Here is a 19,965-nt window from a genome sequence, read left to right as displayed (position 1 = left end):
AACTCGCCCCTTACGATCCGAATACCAAAAGTTACGCCGGCGCAGGCACACGGACCCAGCAGAGATAAGATAAAAAAAAGAGTTTCTGCTCGCCGGATAGATTACGACGTCCTGACCGTACGGAAAGTTACCAGCCTGGCCCCCCGGATCTGCGTATCAGCTCCTCGACGGGCATTTTTTTTTCTTTACCTTGAAATTTCCATGGGCGAAGGCCTCATCAAACTCCCCAACATATCCTGCTCACCACCAGCTCTCTCAAGCGGTCGGACACTAACATCAGACGACATCACCAGGGCTCCTCTTTTTTTTTTCTTCTGTTTTTTTTTGCTCCTTGTCAGTTTGACAGGCTTCAATTCGGATTAGTGATCCCTTTCCTGTCATCATCGGTCGTTTTCTGCCGTCCCAATTCCGTCTCTCTCACCTTCCCTAAGAAAAGGACACCTCTCGTCTTGCACGGTGGTGTCCAACTGGTGAATCGTGCATCCTCTCATCCTCGCCCTCAAAGCTGTTTTACGCCTCACAGCATTAAAATCATACAAACCTTATTTACTCCTCTACCTCTCTCCGTTGCGCTCGAATCTCCGCCCTCCTCTATCCGTCTAATCCTTACACATAATCACGAGAACCCCCACGAGCGACTTCTACACCACATCTTCATCATGAGGCCCGAAGTTGAGCAGGAGCTCGCCCACACGCTCCTCGTTGAGCTTCTTGCATATCAGTTTGCTTCCCCTGTGAGATGGATCGAGACCCAGGATGTTATCCTCGCCGAGAAGAGAACAGAGCGTATTGTCGAGATTGGCCCGGCCGATACTCTCGGGGGAATGGCAAGGCGCACAATCGCCTCGAAATACGAAGCCTATGACGCTGCAACATCCGTCCAGCGACAGATTCTCTGCTACAACAAGGACGCGAAGGAGATCTATTACGATGTTGACCCTGTGGAGGAAGAACCGGAGGCCCCCGTCGCTGACTCCACGCCGGCTCCGGCAGCTGTTGCCGCCGTTCCTGCACAGGCTGCTGCCTCTGCACCATCACCCCCACCACCAAGTGCCGGGCCCGCCGCGGCAGTCGCTGATGCTCCAGTCTCGGCCCTTGACATAGTGAGAGCTTTGGTGGCACAAAAGTTGAAGAAAGCTCTCCTCGACATTCCACCCAACAAGGCCATCAAGGATTTGGTTGGAGGTAAGCTCCATATCACTCTCAATGCACTCCCTGTTTCCGTGGCTGACGCCGAGACTCGGCAGGTAAATCTACTCTTCAGAACGAGATCCTTGGTGACCTAGGCAAAGAATTTGGCTCGACGCCAGAGAGACCAGAAGATACCCCAATAGATGAGCTCTCTTCTGCACTCCAGGCCACATTCAATGGTCAGCTTGGCAAGCAATCCACCTCACTCGTGGCCAGATTGGTGTCTTCAAAGATGCCTGGTGGATTCAATATCACTGCCGTCCGGAAATATCTCGAGACCAGATGGGGACTGGGACAAGGCCGCCAGGATGGCGTCTTGCTGCTTGCACTAACCATGGAGCCTGCTTCGCGTCTCGGCTCAGAAAAAGACGCGAAAGCATATCTCGATGACGTCGCCAACAAATACGCCTCGATCCAGGGCATCAGCCTTTCCACTGCCAGCGCCGGTAATGATTCCGCCGCTGGAGCCGGTGGAATGATGATGGATCCCGCCGCTATCGATGCGTTGACCAAAGATCAGAGAGCGCTCTTCAAGCAGCAACTCGAAATTATAGCGCGCTATTTGAAGATGGATCTACGGGCGGGTGACAAGGCGCATCTTGCTTCACAACAGTATCAATCTACCCTTCACGCCCAGTTGGATCTGTGGCAAGCTGAGCATGGCGATATTTATGCCTCCGGCATCCAACCATCTTTCGACCCCTTGAAGGCGCGTGTTTATGATTCGTCCTGGAACTGGGCACGGCAAGACGCTCTTAACATGTATTTTGACATCATCTTCGGCCGCCTGAAGGTTGTGGATCGAGAAATCGTCAGCCAATGTATCCGCATCATGAATCGTTCCAACCCCCTCCTTCTCGATTTCATGCAGTATCACATTGATCACTGCCCGACGGAACGCGGCGAGACGTACAAATTGGCAAAAGAACTCGGGCAGCAGCTCATTGAGAACTGCAAAGAAGTCCTGAATGCGGACCCGGTTTACAAGGATGTTGCGATCCCAACCGGCCCACAGACTATTATTGACTCCCGCGGTAACATCAATTATGAAGAAGTCCCTCGTCCAAGCGTCCGGAAACTTGAACATTATGTAGCGCAGATGGCTGAAGGTGGTCCGATCACCGAATATAGCAACCGCACAAAGGTCCAGAATGACCTGCGGAATGTATACAAACTCATCCGCAAGCAGCACAAATTATCCAAGTCATCTCAGCTTCAATTCAATGCTTTATACCGGGAGGTTCTTCGTGCCTTGGCCATGAATGAAAATCAGATCATCCCTCCGGAGAATGGGCACTCAAAGAAAGGCAACCGCAGTGGCTCGCGCTCCCCAGTTAATGGAGGGCCCACGAAACCGGGCAAGATTGAGACAATTCCTTTCCTGCATTTGAGGAGGAAGAAGGCTCACGGTTGGGAATATAGTAAGAAGCTAACCGGCGTTTACCTTGACGGATTGGAGTCTGCTGCTCGTTCTGGCCTTACTTTTAGTGGGAAAAATGCATTGATTACCGGTGCTGGTGCTGGTTCCATCGGTGCAGCACTGCTTCAAGGTTTAATCAGTGGCGGAGCTAAGGTTGTCGTCACAACCAGTCGCTTCAGCCGTGAGGTCACAGAATATTACCAGGCAATGTACACCCGCTACGGCGCTCGAGGTTCTCAATTGGTGGTCGTTCCTTTCAACCAGGGCAGTAAGCAAGACGTCGAGGCTTTAGTGGACTATGTCTACGACACAAAGAACGGTTTGGGCTGGGACCTTGATATCATCGTGCCGTTTGCCGCCATTTCGGAGAATGGACGCGAAATCGATAGCATCGATTCCAAGTCAGAATTGGCGCACCGTCTCATGTTGACGAATATTTACCGCTTGATCGGTTCCGTCAAGACGCAGAAACAAGAGCGAGGATTCTCCACACGTCCCGCACAAGTTATTTTACCCCTTTCGCCTAACCATGGAATTTTTGGAAACGACGGTCTCTACTCTGAGTCCAAATTGGGCTTGGAAACCCTGTTCAATCGCTGGTACTCTGAGAACTGGGCTGATTATCTCACTATTTGTGGTGCTGTGATCGGATGGACCCGTTCCACCGGTATCATGAACGCGAACGACACGATCGCTGAAGGCGTTGAGAAGCTTGGTGTTCGAACATTCTCGCAGCAAGAAATGGCCTTCAATTTATTGGGATTGATGGCACCTGCTATCGTCGATCTCTGCCAGAGCAACCCCGTGTTTGCAGATTTGAACGGTGGTTTCCAATGCATTCCCGACCTGAACGCCCTCATGGGCAAACTCCGAAGCGAGATGGTTGAGACAAGCGCCGTCCGGCAGGCAGTTATCAAAGAGACCGCCTTGGAGAACAAGGTCGTCAACGGCGAGGACAGCGAAGCTCTTTACAAGAAGGTTGTGACCGAACCCAGAGCTAATATCAAGTTTGAATTCCCAGCTCTGCCAGAATGGAAGGATTTGGAGACAATCAACCAGGACCTCAAGGGCATGGTCAACTTGGACAAAGTTGTCGTCGTGACCGGTTTCGCTGAAATCGGTCCATGGGGTAACTCCAGAACGCGTTGGGAGATGGAGGCCTATGGCAGGTTCTCTTTGGAAGGATGTGTCGAAATGGCTTGGATTATGGGCCTTATCAAGAATCATAACGGACCTATCAAGGGACAGCCATACTCCGGATGGGTTGACGCGAAGACCGGTGAACCGGTGAGTGACAAGGACGTCAAGGCTAAGTATGAAAAATACATCCTTGAACACTCCGGTATCCGCCTCATCGAACCTGAACTTTTCGAAGGCTATGATCCGAATAAGAAGCAACTTCTTGAGGAAGTCGTTCTCCAGGAGGATCTGGAAACGTTTGAGGCTTCCAAGGAGACCGCTGAAGAATTCAAGCGTGAGCACGGCGACAAGGTCGAAATTTTTGAGATCCAGGAGTCCGGCGAATATACGGTCCGCTTGCTCAAGGGCGCGACCCTCCTCATCCCCAAGGCCTTGAAATTCGACCGTCTTGTTGCAGGTCAGATCCCAACTGGATGGAATCCCAAGAATTACGGCATTCCCGATGATATTATCAGCCAGGTCGACCCCGTTACCCTGTACGTTCTGGTGTGCACAGTCGAGACCCTCCTCGCCTCCGGAATTACGGATCCCTATGAATTCTACAAATACGTCCATGTTTCTGAACTTGGGAACTGCATTGGCTCCGGCATTGGTGGTTCCCGGGCTCTCAGGGGCATGTACAAGGATCGCTACCTGGATAAAGCTCTTCAGAAGGACATTCTCCAAGAGTCTTTCATCAATACTATGAGCGCATGGGTAAACATGTTGCTTCTCTCCTCCAGTGGTCCAATCAAGACTCCAGTCGGTGCTTGTGCAACTGCTGTCGAGTCCATTGACATTGGTTACGAGACCATTGTTGAAGGCAAGGCTCGAGTCTGCTTCGTCGGTGGGTTCGACGACTTCCAGGAAGAAGGGTCGTACGAATTCGCCAACATGAAAGCCACAAGCAACGCTGAATCTGAATTTGCTCTTGGAAGAACTCCCCAAGAGATGTCTCGCCCCACCACCACAACTCGTGCCGGTTTCATGGAATCCCAGGGATGTGGCATGCAGCTAATCATGAGTGCACAGCTTGCTCTGGATATGGGTGTCCCTATCTACGGCATCCTTGCCCTGACCACCACGGCTACTGACAAGATTGGTCGATCTGTGCCTGCTCCGGGCCAGGGTGTTTTGACCACCGCTCGAGAGAACCCCGGCAAGTTCCCGTCACCACTTCTGGATATCAAGTACCGTCGACGACAACTCGAACTTCGACGTACGCAAATCAAGCAGTGGCAAGAGTCGGAACTCCTCTATCTCCAGGAGGAAGTCGACGCGATGAAGGCACAGGCTACTGAGCCGTTCAACGAGAAGGAGTATCTGCAAGAGCGTGTGGAGCATATCCAGCGCGAGGCGATTCGACAAGAGAAGGATGCTCAGTTTGCGCTTGGCAACAATTTCTGGAAGCAAGATTCTCGGATCGCTCCACTTCGTGGTGCTCTTGCAACTTGGGGCCTTACGATTGACGATTTGGATGTCGCTTCGTTCCATGGAACATCTACCGTCGCCAACGATAAGAATGAGTGCGACGTCTTGTGCAAGCAGATGCAGCACCTCGGTAGAAAGAAGGGCAACGCTCTTCTTGGTATCTTCCAGAAGTACCTGACTGGTCATCCAAAGGGTGCTGCTGGTGGCTTTATGTTCAACGGCTGCTTACAGGTTTTGAATACCGGTCTTGTTCCCGGTAACCGAAACGCGGACAATATCGACAAGATTATGGAGAAGTTCGACTACGTCGTGTACCCCAGTCGAAGCATTCAAACAGATGGCATCAAGGCATTCTCCGTAACGTCGTTTGGCTTCGGCCAAAAGGGTGCTCAGGCCATTGGTATCCACCCCAAGTACCTTTTCGCCGCCCTAGACCAGGCTCAATACGCTGCGTACAAAGTGAAGGTTGAGGCCCGACAGAAGAAGGCGTATAGATACTTCCACAACGGCTTGATCAACAACAGCCTGTTTGTTGCCAAGGACAAATCGCCATACGATGATACTCTCGAGTCGAAGGTTCTTCTGAATCCGGATGCTCGTGTGGCTTTGAACGAGAAAACGTCGCAGTTGACTTACCCAACCAAGGCTCCTGTACACAAGCCAGATCAGAACACCAAGGACATGGTCGAGTATTTGGCCAAGGCTACAGTGACAGCCAACACACGCGTTGGCGTTGATGTCGAAAGCATCGAAGCGATTAACCTCGAGAACGACACGTTCATTCAGCGCAACTTCACTGAAGCCGAGCAAAAGTACTGCCGTCAAGCCGCTTCACCCCAAGCGTCCTTCGCGGGGCGGTGGAGTGCCAAGGAGGCGGTGTTCAAGTCCCTCGGCGTATGTGGAAAGGGTGCTGGAGCAGCATTGAAGGATATTGAAATCATCAACGATGCCAACGGAACTCCTGTTGTCACGGTGAGTTAATCCCAGAGCAAGGTCTCTCACCTTGTCGCGTCCTGTTATGTGTACTAACTTGTCTCCCTAGCTCCACGGTGATGCCGCGGCGGCCGCTAAGCAGGCTGGAGTGGTAGGCGTTACTGTCAGCATTAGCCACAGTGACTCTCAGGCTGTAGCTGTCGCACAGGCTACTGTCAATTAAATTTGGGACTCAGAGCCTTATTTTTGTGGTAGTCGTTAGATGTGAATTGCTTTTCCACCACATAGCTCTTGATTCCCTCCCAACCCGCAATTTGCTTTACAACGATCAAGATCGCAGAATACTTGTTGCTTCTTTCCCTTTTTTTTTTTTTTTTTTCTGTGGTCTTGTGTGTTTTCTTTTTACAGCCCTATTAATTTCAATGATAATAATTTCCTTTTCTTCCCATGTTTACTCTTGCATGATTGTTCCTAATTCTTCCGCGTTTGTTTATCCCCTGTATGTTGATGCTGAAAAAGTTGCCCTGTTACGTTAAGAGATGTCCCTGAGATTCCCAATGCATTAATATGTGTGATGATTCAATTCCATGCCGAAACATCTTCTAGACTTCCCGGTTATGTGAGTAGATAGATGCAAGACACCAAGTCCGCCTTCGTCAGAAGTCACTTCTGAGATATTTCCAAACATCAAGGCCGGAGTAGGGAGCAGTCACTCTCTTCTCTGGCGATTTCTTAGTCGGACAGCGCTTCGGGCTGCCTCGCTCGCCGTAAATGACATGAATGACGTCAGGAACCGTTTAGTCCCAATTAGGTATAGCCCGATACCCCTCAAACCTTACATAAGCCGCTCCCTTGCGATATCGGAAATTAACCACCAATAGGGTGCGGCTCTGAGCCGCTCGGCATGTCGCTTGCTGTTTTCCCGGCGCCAGCTTAAATCGCCGAAGGTGGGATAATCGATGCCGAAGCTATGCGCGCGGGGTGAAGTTGTGATTTGGAGAAATGACTGATATCTGAAGCTGGGGAACGCCGCCGAAGACGGAGAGATGCTTGGAGACAGTTGGGGAATACATAAGGAGCCTTTTGGAGCAAAAAGAAGACGTCAATTTGGTTAGAGTTTTGTTTGTGTTGATTTTTGTAAAATTTGCTGAGTAGCAGCCATCTGGACATACATACCTACGGAGGATACGTGAACTATCTGTCCCTTTTTTTACTTTTCATTTTTATTCTTGAAAGGCAGACAGATAGATAAACAAAGAGGTGATCCAGATAAGAGAGGTCGGATTAGTGGACAAGGATGTCTTCCAAAACATACAACATTCTTACCCTCCCCGGAGACGGCATCGGTCCCGAAATCATGGCCGAAGCGATCAAGGTTCTCCAGGCTTTCTCCTCGCCTAATCTCAACTTCAACCTGCGTAACGAACTCATCGGCGGCTGCAGCATCGATGCGCATGGCACACCCATTACGGACGCAGTCAAACAGGCCGCTCTCGAATCTGATGCCGTTCTATTTGCTTCCGTCGGTGGACCAAAGTGGGACTCTTCCCGAAGAGGTTTGGAGGGTCCAGAGGGTGGCTTGTTGCAGCTCAGAAAGGTGCTGGATGTCTATGGCAACCTGAGACCGTGCAGCACGGACGTATGCGCGAGTGTGAGTCGGGAATTCAGCCCGTATCGGACAGAAGTCGTTGAGGGTGTGGACTTCGTAGTTTTAAGAGAAAACTGCGGCGGGGCGTATTTCGGGAAGAAAGTTGAAGATGAGGACTATGGTGGGTTCTACAAGTTTTCCATAATTTTTTTTTATTTTTATTTTATTCATTTTTATTTTTATTTTTTTTTTTTGGGGCGGTTTAGAGAGCCAATACTGATTTTGTGTCCGGCAGCGATGGATGAATGGGGCTACTCAACTCAAGAAGTCCAGAGGATTGCCCGTCTCGCAGCCCACGTTGCCCTCAGACACGACCCTCCTTGGCCCGTTATCTCCATGGATAAGGCCAACGTCCTCGCATCTTCCCGTCTTTGGCGCCGCGTCGTGGAAAAGACACTCACCACCGAATTTCCACAAGTCAAATTCTCCCATCAGCTCGCTGACTCTGCTTCACTCATCATGGCTACGAATCCACGGTCGTTGAATGGTGTACTCCTAGCCGATAACACTTTCGGTGACATGCTCTCCGATCAGGCTGGATCGATCGTTGGCAGTTTGGGGGTCCTACCAAGTGCTAGTTTGAGCGGTATTCCCGGCGAGAAGAGAAAAGACGGCAAGAAGTCATACGCATTATACGAGCCAACGCATGGCTCTGCGCCAACGTGAGTGAATTGCGACCTTTGGATGATCAACACCGCTAGGAAAGCTAACAGGCTCGATTAATGTAGGATCGCCGGCAAAAACGTGGCGAACCCACTCGCCATGATTCTCTGCGTTGCAATGATGTTCCGGTACTCATTCAACATGGAACCTGAGGCAAAGGCCATCGAGAATGCTGTCACGGCCACATTGGAGGCTGGCGTTCGCACACCTGACCTTGGAGGAAAGGCGGGAACCACCGACGTCGGTAATGCTATTGTGGCCCACATCAAAAAATCTTTGAGTATATAAAGATGCTCGAATGGCCAAAAGGGAGGAAAGAAAAATTAAAAAGATAAAGCTTCAAAATATTTTTTTTAATGAGATGTATACTACATATACCTTATGGATAATGAAATTTGTCCTCGAGAAAGATCATACCTTTCGTGGTGACACCGAGTATATTCAGTTCGGATTCTTCTGTTCAAGAAGCTTTTTGCATATCGGACAATTAAGTGCCCAGGACAGGTATCGGGGTATAATCCCCTGCCGTCAATAACAACACAATTAATCTTTCTTCGCACTGGTGACTGGTGCACGAGCCAAAGGACCCCAGTTCGGTCGCGGGTTGGTTTGATAACGGATGAGACGCTTCTTGTGATGCGCATCCATGGCCTTTCTACCGAGACTTTCGTCAAATACTATATCCAACGTACTCGGATCAGGCCGTTCCAGCGAAGATTCACCGGTTTTGTTAGTTATTGATCCCTGTTCGCCATTCTCCGGTCCAGTCTTTTCTGTCCGCAGTCGACACACACCGGATCGATAAAGAGCAGCCTCAATCTTCGTGGTTAAGTCCGAGAGGTCCTTTCCAGCTTCAACAGCACTCAGTATATCACGTTTAAGTGATCTTAACCCGGCACCTTCGCCGTCGATGCCAAGCTTTTCTCTACCTCTCCTCATAATCCCCTCACCGGGGCTTCCTCCGTTAATGGCCCCTTCTTTGACAGGAGATTTTTGGCGTACCCATTCACGCATTATCTCCCAGATCACACTCCATGGCGCATCGGTACGTATTGAGCCAGGCTTGGCGTGGCTGCGGGTTGATTTGTAGCCGAGGTGGCGAAGAGCACCACGAAGCGAGTTCTCGGGCATAGTCTGGGTGTGTAGAACTTTGGAAATGGCGCTAGTTATAAAAAAGAACGGGTACGGCTCAATTTGAGCCGGGTCAACTCGTGGAATGAGTAAAGAAGGAGCTGTATTGCTGTCAAGGTCATTGGTGGACGATTCTGGCTCAGGGGTAGGTTCTCTCGATGACCCTCCAAGATTCAAATCTTCTTCAAGAGCAGTGGTCAACATCCCTTCTATGCGACCAAACGTTGGATATGTCTCTCGATCGGCTCCTCCAAGTAAATCAAGAATCCGTTGGACGAAATGAGGGTTATGTAGCGGTCCCGCCCACATTGGGCCAGCAAGATGAGTCCTGAATCCGCAATGTTCACAATTAGGGGACGCAATCGGAGCTTGGCTCAGGCGATAAACGTAAAACGGATTACCGTTTTTCCCCTCCTTTTGCCGGGTATATGAAAGGCGCTGCGTTGACCAGGCTCCGCAACCGCTATCGCAATTATACACAACCATCGACTTTCCAGCAGTGAACTTCACCTCAGAAGGAGATCTGTGGACACGAACAAACAATCTCGCGTAGAAATCGATAGAAAGAGAAAGCAACGGCTCGATTGCAATACCGTACTTCGCAGCGCTAGTCGCTAGAGCATGTAAGATCAGACGTAAGCCACCTTCGTGCGAGTGGACTCCCTTAATCGGGATGCCACCGTAAAGGGCATATGCCTTCTCCGGATATCCAGTAGCCGCAAAAACCCCAGCGTCTGTACAAGTAACGCACAACATTCCTCCATCGGTGACAGCTTGCACAGCCGCGTCCATGAATGGCGCTGCTGTCCCATAAGGATCGAGATCAACCACGTCGAACTTACCGAAATACGAACCATCTTTATGCGGCTTCTGAGGGCCGAGGATGCTATACATATATGAGCATGCGTCTCCGTTGTTTGGCCGAACGATATCATCTACTCTGTTATGTTTGATGTTGTTCTTCATCGACGCAATTGCGAGCGCAGAGAGATCGTTTGCCACCACTTGGGTCGCAAATGGAATTTCTTTAGCATAACGAAGTGCTCGTAAGCCCGTTGCGGATAATGCGTCGAGAATGGTGAAGGATGGTGTCCATGGTGTCTCGTTATTCTCTGCAGCATTGGGCTGCTCTTGCTCAGCGACGGAGGGAGCAACCTCCGAGACCGCTGGTGCAGGTATATCCGATCTCTCATCGACGCACGATTTCTTGCTTCCCGTTCCAGTATCCCCGTCAAGCGCTTCCCGTTTTCTTTTTTTCCCCTTGCAGTGACTGTCCCGCCGCTTCAGCTTCTTTTCGTGTTTCTCGGTCTTCATGGCAATAGCATGCTCTCCATACGCACGAATCGCTAACACGCTTAGGTCCCGGTTAAACTGTTGAATGGGATTGTAGAAAACAGCCGGCCTATCTTTATCTTCAGTAGGCCTGTTTTTCCGCTCTTTTTCGGACGAAGACGTGGACTGTCGAGGAACAAGGATATACGCAAGACCCTCTTTCACGGTTTCATATTCTTTGTCGCCATGCCGTACGATCTGCCCTACCTCAGGGATGGATGACAATGTGCCGATTGAGGGGCCCTGCGAAGCCATTCTGCGTGTGGACTGTCCGCTGACGAAACGTTGAAGAGGCACGATGCTTTCACGGTAGATTGGGGTAGGAATATTTGGCAAGATCAGTGTCCTAGGCGACCATATTATATGAAGTAACGGCTGTGGGATCGAATTGAGTCGAATCATTGGCTGCCTGCCCTCAACATCCTAGAGCTGATCTCAATGCAAAATTTGGTTTAATTCTTGATCGCTTTTTAGAGTTCCAGCTCAAACTCTTAACGGCGCACAGACCACCTCGCATACCAATACGCCTTGACCGCATGTCGGCGAACCTTTGACCACTCGGCTCTTGACATGTAATATGTACAAGTTGATAGCTGGCACTACGGGAACGTCAATGATACGAAAATATGAACCATTCGAACCTCTTACCTTTCCCTATGCTCTTGCTCGGATTATGAAATGTCAGGTTGTTGATATTGTTTGTGGGAGGGGAGTGGACAGCGCGAGCTCATTAGCAATTCTCTTTTCATGGACAAAAATTGGCCGCATGCTGATTCTCTAGTTTTCCTCCTTTGGTTAGAGCAGTTTCATTGTCATGATACCCGTTTGGAGATTGAGATTTAGCTTTGAATTGACCTAGAGTTTTAGTGATTTTAACTACCGATCCAAGCTTAGGATCCTGGAATTGGCTTGCGAGTACTCCGTACTGCGTCAAACTATTGATAGTTCGGGGCCTAAAAGCCTCCTCTCGACCCAGAATAGGAGCAACCTTCGGCTGACATGAGAGCACTGTTAGGTAGTAGCGCGTTTGGACAGCCCAAGAATTGAAGCTCTGGCTTCAACAGCCAACCATTTTTTCAGCGCAAGTCACCTTCCCACCCCGCAAGCCCCTACTGCCACCGCTACCACGGGTTGCAATTATGAGAGCTATGATGAATACTGGGAATATCAGGACCCTGGTCATCGCCATACACGTCAGATTTGCGAAGATACTCCCTACGGGCGTGAAAGCACCATACATAAAAGATTGGAAGGCGGCAGCGAACAAGCCTGGACCATATAACATGCAAATGTCAGAATCAAAGCTAGTACTACCATGTGGTCTACAAGTTGAAGTAAATTGGAGCAATAAACGTACCATTGACGATACCAACATGGCCAAAACCAAAGCAAATGCAGAGAGTGAAAACAAGAGTGAACGTAATCGAAAAGGCCATGATCACAGCCTAAACAGCATGATTAAATTGTTAGCCTCAATTGCAGATCTTCAAATGAATTGCTAACAAGCAAAACTTATGCGGTTGCGAGAGCCACTGGATGAAGTTCTTCCACATGCCGACAAACATCTGGGTCCAATTATCATACCGCATGATTCCCGTGATCGACGAGATGAGGTTGTTCCAATACTGCATGAAGAACCGGCTCCATGCATCATACTGGCTGTTTGTTGACGATGGACGTGACAAAGGATCTATTGAGAACATAGTAAGGAGAGCCAGAGATGGCTTCCAGCGCAGAGTCGAAGCTGTTTGAAGCCGGAGGGATTATACATCTTGTTCTCTTATATGAGGAGAATGTGGAAACCAGTATTGTGTCTTGCTGGGCGTGAAAAAAGAAATTGTCACGACAATATCATCAGGAAATTCTGAGAGCCTTCAGCAAGTGGCTTAGCTTTCCATGGGAAGTTCCTTATATCAGGCTTGCCGCAGAGCACTCAGTTGACGGAAAAATCACATGGCATTCTAGGAAAAAAACATTCAATATATTGCAGATGCTATTCCTATTTGGAGCAACAGGTAGCTGGCATAGCAAACAACTTGGGAATGGGCCTATACTTCCTGAAGACCTTAGAAGCAGCCTGTCATTGTTGGGAATAGCCTGACGTGTGGTCTGCTTGAGAGCTTAAGGTCAACACAACCTCCTTCAGCCTCCTTCTAATTATCTGATAATCGAGCTTTCAAGTCCCAAACAGTCAATACACTAGCAAGGGATAAAGTGTAGAAATCTACGTTCTACAGAGGACAGCTGTGAGATTGGGTAGGGCTTGGCACAGCTAGTTAGTGGTTTTGAGGCTACAGCTATCAAAAAAGCAGAAAAAAAAAAGAGGAGGCATTTAAATGAGAGCGCAGCCAATATAAGTTGCAAATATAGCAAACATCAAAAGAGCCAATCAAAGTATCAGAATTTTGATAGGGTGTCAGGTGAAAGTGCCCACTAGCCACAATGTTATTCTCATAGTAAAGAAGTCTTGTGAACCGGACGACTATCTGGACTGGTTTCATAGAGCAAGCCCTCTCCAGCTTCATTGACCCAGTCTTCTATAGAGTTGGCAGCAAAATATCAGTACGGTAAAGTCATGGCTAGGAACACATTTGATACTGTGTCATGGCATCATGGGGTTATGCACTTTTTTCCGTGTCTGAGAAGAATTTAAGTTCCTGATGTCTTGCTAAACACAAAGCTCCCACATGACAGTGTTGTTGTACGTGAGGGAACAGCGCACTGGTCTACCACCTAATCAGATTAAGTGAGTGGCTTACCTAGTTGCTTAACAGCTTGCGTCTGATAGGTAAGTTATTGTCAAAGGGTACCTGTAGCACAAGACCATATTAAAGGTGAATAAAAGCGTATGCTGCAAAGAGATATCAAGCATGGAACCAAGTAGAGACAAAAAGCAGCAAGCTAAGAAGGAAGCCAAGAAAAAGCTCAGAAGCTTAAAGAACAACTAGATAAGGAAGGACAGGCCTGTAGGTGTGAGAATCTTCAAGAAGAGAAAGCTTCCAGGAAGGCCTGCCAAAATAGGAAGGCGGATTCGCCTGTTCTGCCGTCGGTGCCAAGCCGTCAGGACCTGCTGTGAGGTCTTGAGCGTTGGTAACTGGGAAAAGTCAAACAGCTCCATAAGGCTGTCCAGTGAAGCCTTTGAATGTCCTCAGAGCTTGGATCAATGTGGATTCCGACAGTTAAAGCTCCGAGAAACCCGCAGAAGACCCCGAGAGATGTTCTGTCCTGAGGACCTTGTTAGCACCACAAAACAGTCAAGCCCTGCAACTTCAGATCTCATCACTGCAACTACAGTCTACCTATCTCACTGGCGAGAGGAATTGTGAATTATTTCATACCAGTATAGAGTCCATTATTGACATTGACATATGTTATGCCGTGTTCTTTGAGGATGTCGTGAGGCTTATGGCAAGCTGATATTGCCTAAAAGGGGCCATCATCCACTTAAGAAAACAATCTGCCAATTTTGGGTGCTGCTTCAAAGAGGAGTTTTTTGATATACTGACTCGTTCAGCGGCTCCACAGATTTCTTTTGATGTTGATACCCAGTTGATATCACTAGCCAAGCAGTGCTAAGGCCCAGATATAATATTGTTCTCATAATATTATTCTGTTTGTGATGTCTGGCTCCACCAATGTTGATGTCTAGCTAACATAGCTTTTCAGGGGATATTGAGGTGCCATGAGATTTCAGGGCGAGAAAAAAGCTAACCACTATGCCACTAGGCCAAAAGAGAACATTCTCTAGTGGCCCTAGCCACTAGACGGTAGCTAAGGCCTACACTGGTCTGACACAGAACTCTTTGGCAGTGGCATTGTGTTGTGTCCTGACATTGAGGACTGATGATATTCCTGGGTAGGCCAGAGATCACTGTCACTCCCGGGAGGGACCCAAAGAACGAACTCTACCTCAACTCCATCCTAGCGTTCGGCTGAACAAGTGCTCTGGACAGGTTTACGCATGCCTCTCTCATACCTTCCGCTGTGGTGTCGGAGATTGGTGAAATGGGAGCCTCCGTGGACAACCGATGTGCTCGTGATGCTGCTGCACTTCGTGTACTGTGGGTTCTACCATCACATTCGAAAACCAACTGCTTCCAGACCCACGTTATCACCAATGAATTATCAATTGGAAGTGCTCAACTATCGCTGCTGATTTTCTTTCCAACCAACTCGGACTCCATTGAGGGGTACATTTCATGAGACTCCCGCTCAGTCCGAAATCCTTGACCCAAACGCACAGACTTCACGTTTGGTAGGTGCTGGCCAAGAGCTGCTTGGTTTCATTCTGGCTTGAATCCCGGTTACGGAATCCTTGTATGGGACCGAGGCTTTGCCACTGTTCATCAATGGAGTCTGACGTCGGCGTCTCAGAGAATCGGCCAAGAGGGGCAACACCATTGGAACTTGCTACGTTCCACATGAAGAGCACCACGATCGATAGTGGTGTCGGGAGCGGTCACACCGAGCCTGCTAGCAGCTCTGGAAGCCTTCAAATGCCCTACAAAGTTATCTTAGATGATTCAATGACCTGGCTGGAGTTCCTCAGCCATTGACCAAATTTTTTCCTGCTGTTTACCACAGTAATTAATCTTGTTGTGGCCATTGCTCTTTTCTCGAAGTGGTTTGATACTTGTGTGATCTTGTATCTGTTTTTGGTGGCCATTTTGCTTTTGTTCTGCTCGTTTGGCTCGGCCAAGCTCCGGGATGTACAACGACGGTATCTTGAGGCTGGCTGACCAAAACGCTGTCAATGTATGTACGTACAACAGCGGGGTTCTTGAGGCTGGCTGATCAAGACGCTGTCGATGTATATACATACAACTGCAGGTGTTTTGAAAGTGGCTAGCTGTCAAGGCCACTCGAGAGGTGATTCACCCATGACAAACAGGGGTTCGCGATGCTGAACAGCCACTGCCACTTTGTTGTCAAACGTCAACCTTGCTCAACATCCTTCCTTTTCCTTTCAGTTGTTAACCCCTATTGGAGGTGTCTTGAGCAATATCACTTGAGAATCGACATTGGCATGCTTTTTCCGCGCTTTTACGCACTTCTCGGCGCTCTTCCATGCCCCCCACCATCAATCGTCGGAGAAATCTGTGGCAAAGTTAGCTAAAAGAGAAGAATATAAATAGTGCCCATTTCCCAAGGCTATCCATTTCCTTTAACAACACCATATCTCTTTACATTTCTCCATTTGAAGCCAAGAAGGTTCTCTTCTAAATCCAGTTCAGTTTTGCCAACATCAGCTTCAAAGTTGCTATCCAACAATATGGTTGCTGTTCACACGGTCGAATTCTACCCCGAAAAAGATTATGGAGGTGCAGCTGTAACCTCCGAACTCAACAAAGTCGAGCACCTCGCCTTAGGGACTAAATATTTGTCCTACCATCTCGGAAGCGGGACTAAGTTACTTGTGTGGAATCACAGTAACTACTACGACCAGGAGCAATGGGTTAGCGACAAGTCTAGCCTCCCAGCAGGCAAGCAGTGCTATAAAGTCCTCGCGGGCGCCACGAGGGTTATTGGCTTTAGATTCAAGGATGCCACCGGGGGGGCCCAGAAAGCCTACTCTCTTACCTTGAATATCCACGACATTGGTCAAGTTACCTTATATTCCAACGAGTCCGACCAATTCGCGATCGCTGGTACCATGCCGCAAGATGGTCCGCCCGTGACGACTGCCGTGTATGTCCGAGATATGAGGACAGGAATTTACATTGTCCAGGGATCTATCTATTTCAAATGGGATAGTGACCGCCAAAAAGTTGTGATTGCAGACGAACTGAATTGGCCGAAGCAGCTGAAGCATGAAGAAGATGGCAATGACGATTTTACTATTACTTTGATTTCGAAGGACCCATAATAAGTTACGATAATGGTCTCTCTGAGATTGGAATACGGCAATGGATGTGGGAATGGGGTGATGTTGAAAGGACGGGGTTCTTATTTCATGTCTACGCTCTTTATTGCTAGCTGTGCACTTAATGTTATCTGATATCAGAATGAAGATATATATGCATGTCTCAGATGCATAAATGAATTTCTTCATGTTTGAGATGGTGTTACAAGCGGGATGCTTTCATTGACTGCTCGTCTCTGATCCCTCCGGCCCACCCAAAGCCACTGAGGTAGGGCGATTGTTAAAGCAGCCTCACCCCTCTAAGTCGCCATCACTGAGGAATTGGCTATACTTGAGTCACTTTGTCAGCGCGGCCAATATTAATGCTGGCTTTAAAGCCTCGAGTAACCGGTGAGTAGGAAGTGGACAGGGAATCCACAAGAGTTGAATCGCGAGCCGATTTTGATACGCAGCACAGTGACATGTCAGGGTAATTAGAGGAGGGAAGGCCACGGTGCTAGAGGGGCCAACAAATAATAAATACAGGAGAGAGGAGCTTTTGTGATTCTTTTTGGTGCTATCAAAGCCCACCTACCTCTCCAATAAAGAACGCTTGAAACATGTCGAAGAACATTGACAACTTTGCGAATCACATCGTATCCACCTGGTTATCGCATTTGGAGATTCTATATTCTGTTAGAATCAAGGCAATAGATTAACCACCCGATGATATGATACCACCATAGGCCACTTGAAGCCATCCCACTATAGGAAATACATTTTGCGCGAGCGAACGTCCAGGAGTATAGCCTGATTGCAAAAGTAGTCCATAAAGTGTTGGAAGAGCAAGATATGAGAGGCTTCTAAACATTTTGCCCAAAATTAGACACCGCCACGTCTCCATGGTAAATGGGATATCGCTTCTTAGACACGAGGTATTTCTACTCGTGTTTTATCCCAGCGTATGTGATCTTGTTGTTACTCATTCCTTTGTACTTGAGAAATAGAGAAATGCAGCGAGCTATTTGCACGGCGGATTGAGGTTGTGGACTAGAACATCCACACGAGACGAGCCATATTTCTAAATCTCCCACGTCTCCCTTCTCCAACACGGGTCACCTTTCAGCGAGAGAGCAACAATGTAAATATCTCTTGGTATATCCAGCGTTTCGACGCAATGTTCAGGTCAGTGACACGGCCGGAGAAAAGCGGTCAATGTAGTTACAAGGAGCTCGCAGAAAGTAGGGACCCAGTCATCGTTAAACTCCTCGATAATTTATTGAAGAAAGATTGACTATTTTCTCAGTCAGCTAGTGGAAAAGATGGTTGAAAGAACATTGACAAAACAAGGACCTGCCGCGGCAAAAGTTGCGAAACAGGAGGCAGAGGAGCGCAAAGGGAAAAATGATGCTTCCATGCGTGAGGCAAATAATCAAAAACCGCAAGGAGGTAGTAAAGAAGAAAGAAAGGAATAGGTTTGGGGTTTCCAGGTAAGGAGCATGTTTGTGTCTATATGAAGCGTCGAATCTCATGAACTATTAGGAGGGATCGAATGCCTCTTGAAGCTTGTCTAGATATGCCTCTCTGTCGGTAATCTTTTGGACTGGGAAGTCAGATGCATCTCGTGACCAATACTTATGCATCATGAGGAAGAAGTTGCTGTCCTGGAAATGGCCTTTCTCGAAGATCGGTTGGATATGCTTGTAAAATATGGAATGCAGCCCTGTTGGGTTTCGGAGGGCGAGGATATACCAGAAAGTGCCGGATTCCCAGCATTTATTGATTATCGATGACCAGTTGAAATCCTTCTCCGAGTGATGTTCAAGTATCCGCGCATGTCTCCCTTTCCTCTTCTGTAAAAATTTGTATGAACTCCTGCCGAAGCGCATTGTAAGCCTCGGGGTCAATCACGTCCACGGCTTGGCTGGTGAGCCAATATGGATGCTGCATAAACTCAAGAGGCTGTGAAGCAGCCCATTCCAGATCTATGATGTATTTAATATTCCAATCCCTATCAACGAGGATGTTACTCGCATGCATATCATTAATTGCAAAATGAATGGCCCGCTGTTGAGTCCTTGCTCAAAAAGCTCCTGGTACACAGCGCGCAGTGTTGTAAGTGCGGACATCTGCATTACGCAGTCAATGAAGTCGTTGGCGGCATTTTGTTCGTGGCGTAGCCGGCTGTCATGGCACGATAATAAGGCATTGACGTAAGAGTCACCAGTAGGGAATGTCTGAATTCGATTTATGTCAATGGGTATATTCTCATTCTCTAGGTCTTGTAGCTCCATGGTAAGCGGTCGGTTGGTTAGCTGTAGAAATATGTCAGCTTGTGGAGGACATTGATTTCTTTCTTTTCAGCTTCGGAATAGGTGATCTCTCCCTGGAGAAGACGACGGGTACGAGACATAAATCAATAGAACAACACAATATTCCAAATAAATGCCCTATACAACACCTCTTCACCAGCTAGTCAATGGGAGATTTGCTTGCGGAAGAAACCCCAGGAAGTCAGAGTGAAGCTGCCCCTGGTGCCAAGCTTCGCCAAGCCTTTTCGCGTCCCAAGAAGTTAAACTTTGCCAACAACTTTCTGTGTTGATTATCTTGTCCCATGGATGACGAGTGAGTCTTTTTGCAGCCAAGCTGAATCTTTAAGAACTCGTCCAAGGTGGTAAGTCATGTCGGCTCATGGCGCTCGAGGTCCTCTTTCGCCGTTCCTCCTAGAGGAGTAGAGGAGTAGAGCTGGTCACGCACTAATAGTCTTCCACGATTTCCCAGCGGTCATTCTCCGGCAGGGGACGCGATTCCCTTGAGGCGATATCACTTGAGTTTGGCGTGAAAGCTTAGGAAAACCGAATCCATCAATGCCCGACTCCGCAAGGAATCATATCCTCTTTGGATCGCTTCTCAAAAAAAAAAAAAAAAAAAGAAAAGGCGAAATCCACTATCTTCATAGTTGAAACGCCAGTTGGTGCTATTTTGACTGCAACTTCAACCGCATATCTCTCAGGAATGTTAGCTCTAGGTACCTTTCCTACAATTTACCCTATGGATCTATCTGCGGGAGTTTCCGTGTAAGATTTGCTCTCAACCATCATGGTTGACGCCACGCAAGAGTTAATCGAGTGCCGACAACACCAGAAATAGATTTAAGTTTCTAAGTTTCCACACATAGTTCGGAGTAGTTAAACT

General features: G+C 48.3%; 5 protein-coding genes across 5 annotated transcripts; 3 read left to right on the top strand and 2 right to left on the bottom strand.

The window, feature by feature from the left end:
- Window positions 1-249: 249 nt before the first annotated feature.
- Window positions 250-6,816, top strand: FAS2 (3-oxoacyl-[acyl-carrier-protein] synthase). Its single transcript, XM_003070371.2, has 3 exons — window positions 250-1,185; window positions 1,248-6,193; window positions 6,264-6,816. The coding sequence occupies exons 1-3, from the start codon at window positions 660-662 to the stop codon at window positions 6,375-6,377; spliced, it is 5,586 nt and encodes a 1,861-aa protein (XP_003070417.2). The 5' UTR covers window positions 250-659; the 3' UTR covers window positions 6,378-6,816.
- Window positions 6,817-7,389: 573 nt separating this feature from the next.
- Window positions 7,390-8,784, top strand: LEU2B (3-isopropylmalate dehydrogenase B). Its single transcript, XM_003070370.2, has 3 exons — window positions 7,390-7,923; window positions 8,038-8,464; window positions 8,531-8,784. The coding sequence occupies exons 1-3, from the start codon at window positions 7,452-7,454 to the stop codon at window positions 8,751-8,753; spliced, it is 1,122 nt and encodes a 373-aa protein (XP_003070416.2). The 5' UTR covers window positions 7,390-7,451; the 3' UTR covers window positions 8,754-8,784.
- Window positions 8,785-9,008: 224 nt separating this feature from the next.
- TRM1 (RNA methyltransferase tRNA(m5U54)methyltransferase) lies at window positions 9,009-11,183 on the bottom strand (the record flags this gene model as incomplete). Its single annotated transcript, XM_003070369.2, has 1 exon — window positions 9,009-11,183. The coding sequence occupies one exon, from the start codon at window positions 11,181-11,183 to the stop codon at window positions 9,009-9,011; it is 2,175 nt and encodes a 724-aa protein (XP_003070415.2).
- A 5,017-nt stretch (window positions 11,184-16,200) lies between these two features.
- D8B26_004590 (uncharacterized protein) lies at window positions 16,201-16,915 on the top strand (the record flags this gene model as incomplete). The annotated part of the gene is made up of 1 exon (XM_003070368.2): window positions 16,201-16,915. The coding sequence occupies one exon, from the start codon at window positions 16,201-16,203 to the stop codon at window positions 16,792-16,794; it is 594 nt and encodes a 197-aa protein (XP_003070414.1). The 3' UTR covers window positions 16,795-16,915.
- Window positions 16,916-18,308: 1,393 nt separating this feature from the next.
- Window positions 18,309-18,659, bottom strand: D8B26_004589 (uncharacterized protein; the record flags this gene model as incomplete). Its single annotated transcript, XM_066124530.1, has 1 exon — window positions 18,309-18,659. One exon carries the CDS (start codon window positions 18,657-18,659, stop codon window positions 18,309-18,311), a length of 351 nt encoding a protein of 116 aa, XP_065980611.1.
- Window positions 18,660-19,965: the final 1,306 nt, after the last annotated feature.

The sequence above is a fragment of the Coccidioides posadasii genome, chromosome 2, assembly GCF_018416015.2.
Source record: "Coccidioides posadasii str. Silveira chromosome 2, complete sequence".
Lineage (NCBI taxonomy): Eukaryota > Fungi > Ascomycota > Eurotiomycetes > Onygenales > Onygenaceae > Coccidioides > Coccidioides posadasii.
The sequence above is the reverse complement of the archived record's forward strand: the minus strand, read 5'-3'. Positions and strand labels throughout refer to the sequence as shown.

Bases quoted from the DNA above. Each gene is read 5' to 3' on its own strand.
- FAS2 (XM_003070371.2), top strand. From the start codon at position 660: ATGAGGCCCGAAGTTGAGCAGGAGCTCGCCCACACGCTCCTCGTTGAG. The intron at 1,186-1,247 runs GTAAGCTCCATA...GAGACTCGGCAG, and splicing joins CATCAAGGATTTGGTTGGAG to GTAAATCTACTCTTCAGAAC. The intron at 6,194-6,263 runs GTGAGTTAATCC...TTGTCTCCCTAG, and splicing joins ACGGAACTCCTGTTGTCACG to CTCCACGGTGATGCCGCGGC.
- LEU2B (XM_003070370.2), top strand. From the start codon at position 7,452: ATGTCTTCCAAAACATACAACATTCTTACCCTCCCCGGAGACGGCATC. The intron at 7,924-8,037 runs GTGGGTTCTACA...TGTGTCCGGCAG, and splicing joins AGTTGAAGATGAGGACTATG to CGATGGATGAATGGGGCTAC. The intron at 8,465-8,530 runs GTGAGTGAATTG...CGATTAATGTAG, and splicing joins ACGCATGGCTCTGCGCCAAC to GATCGCCGGCAAAAACGTGG.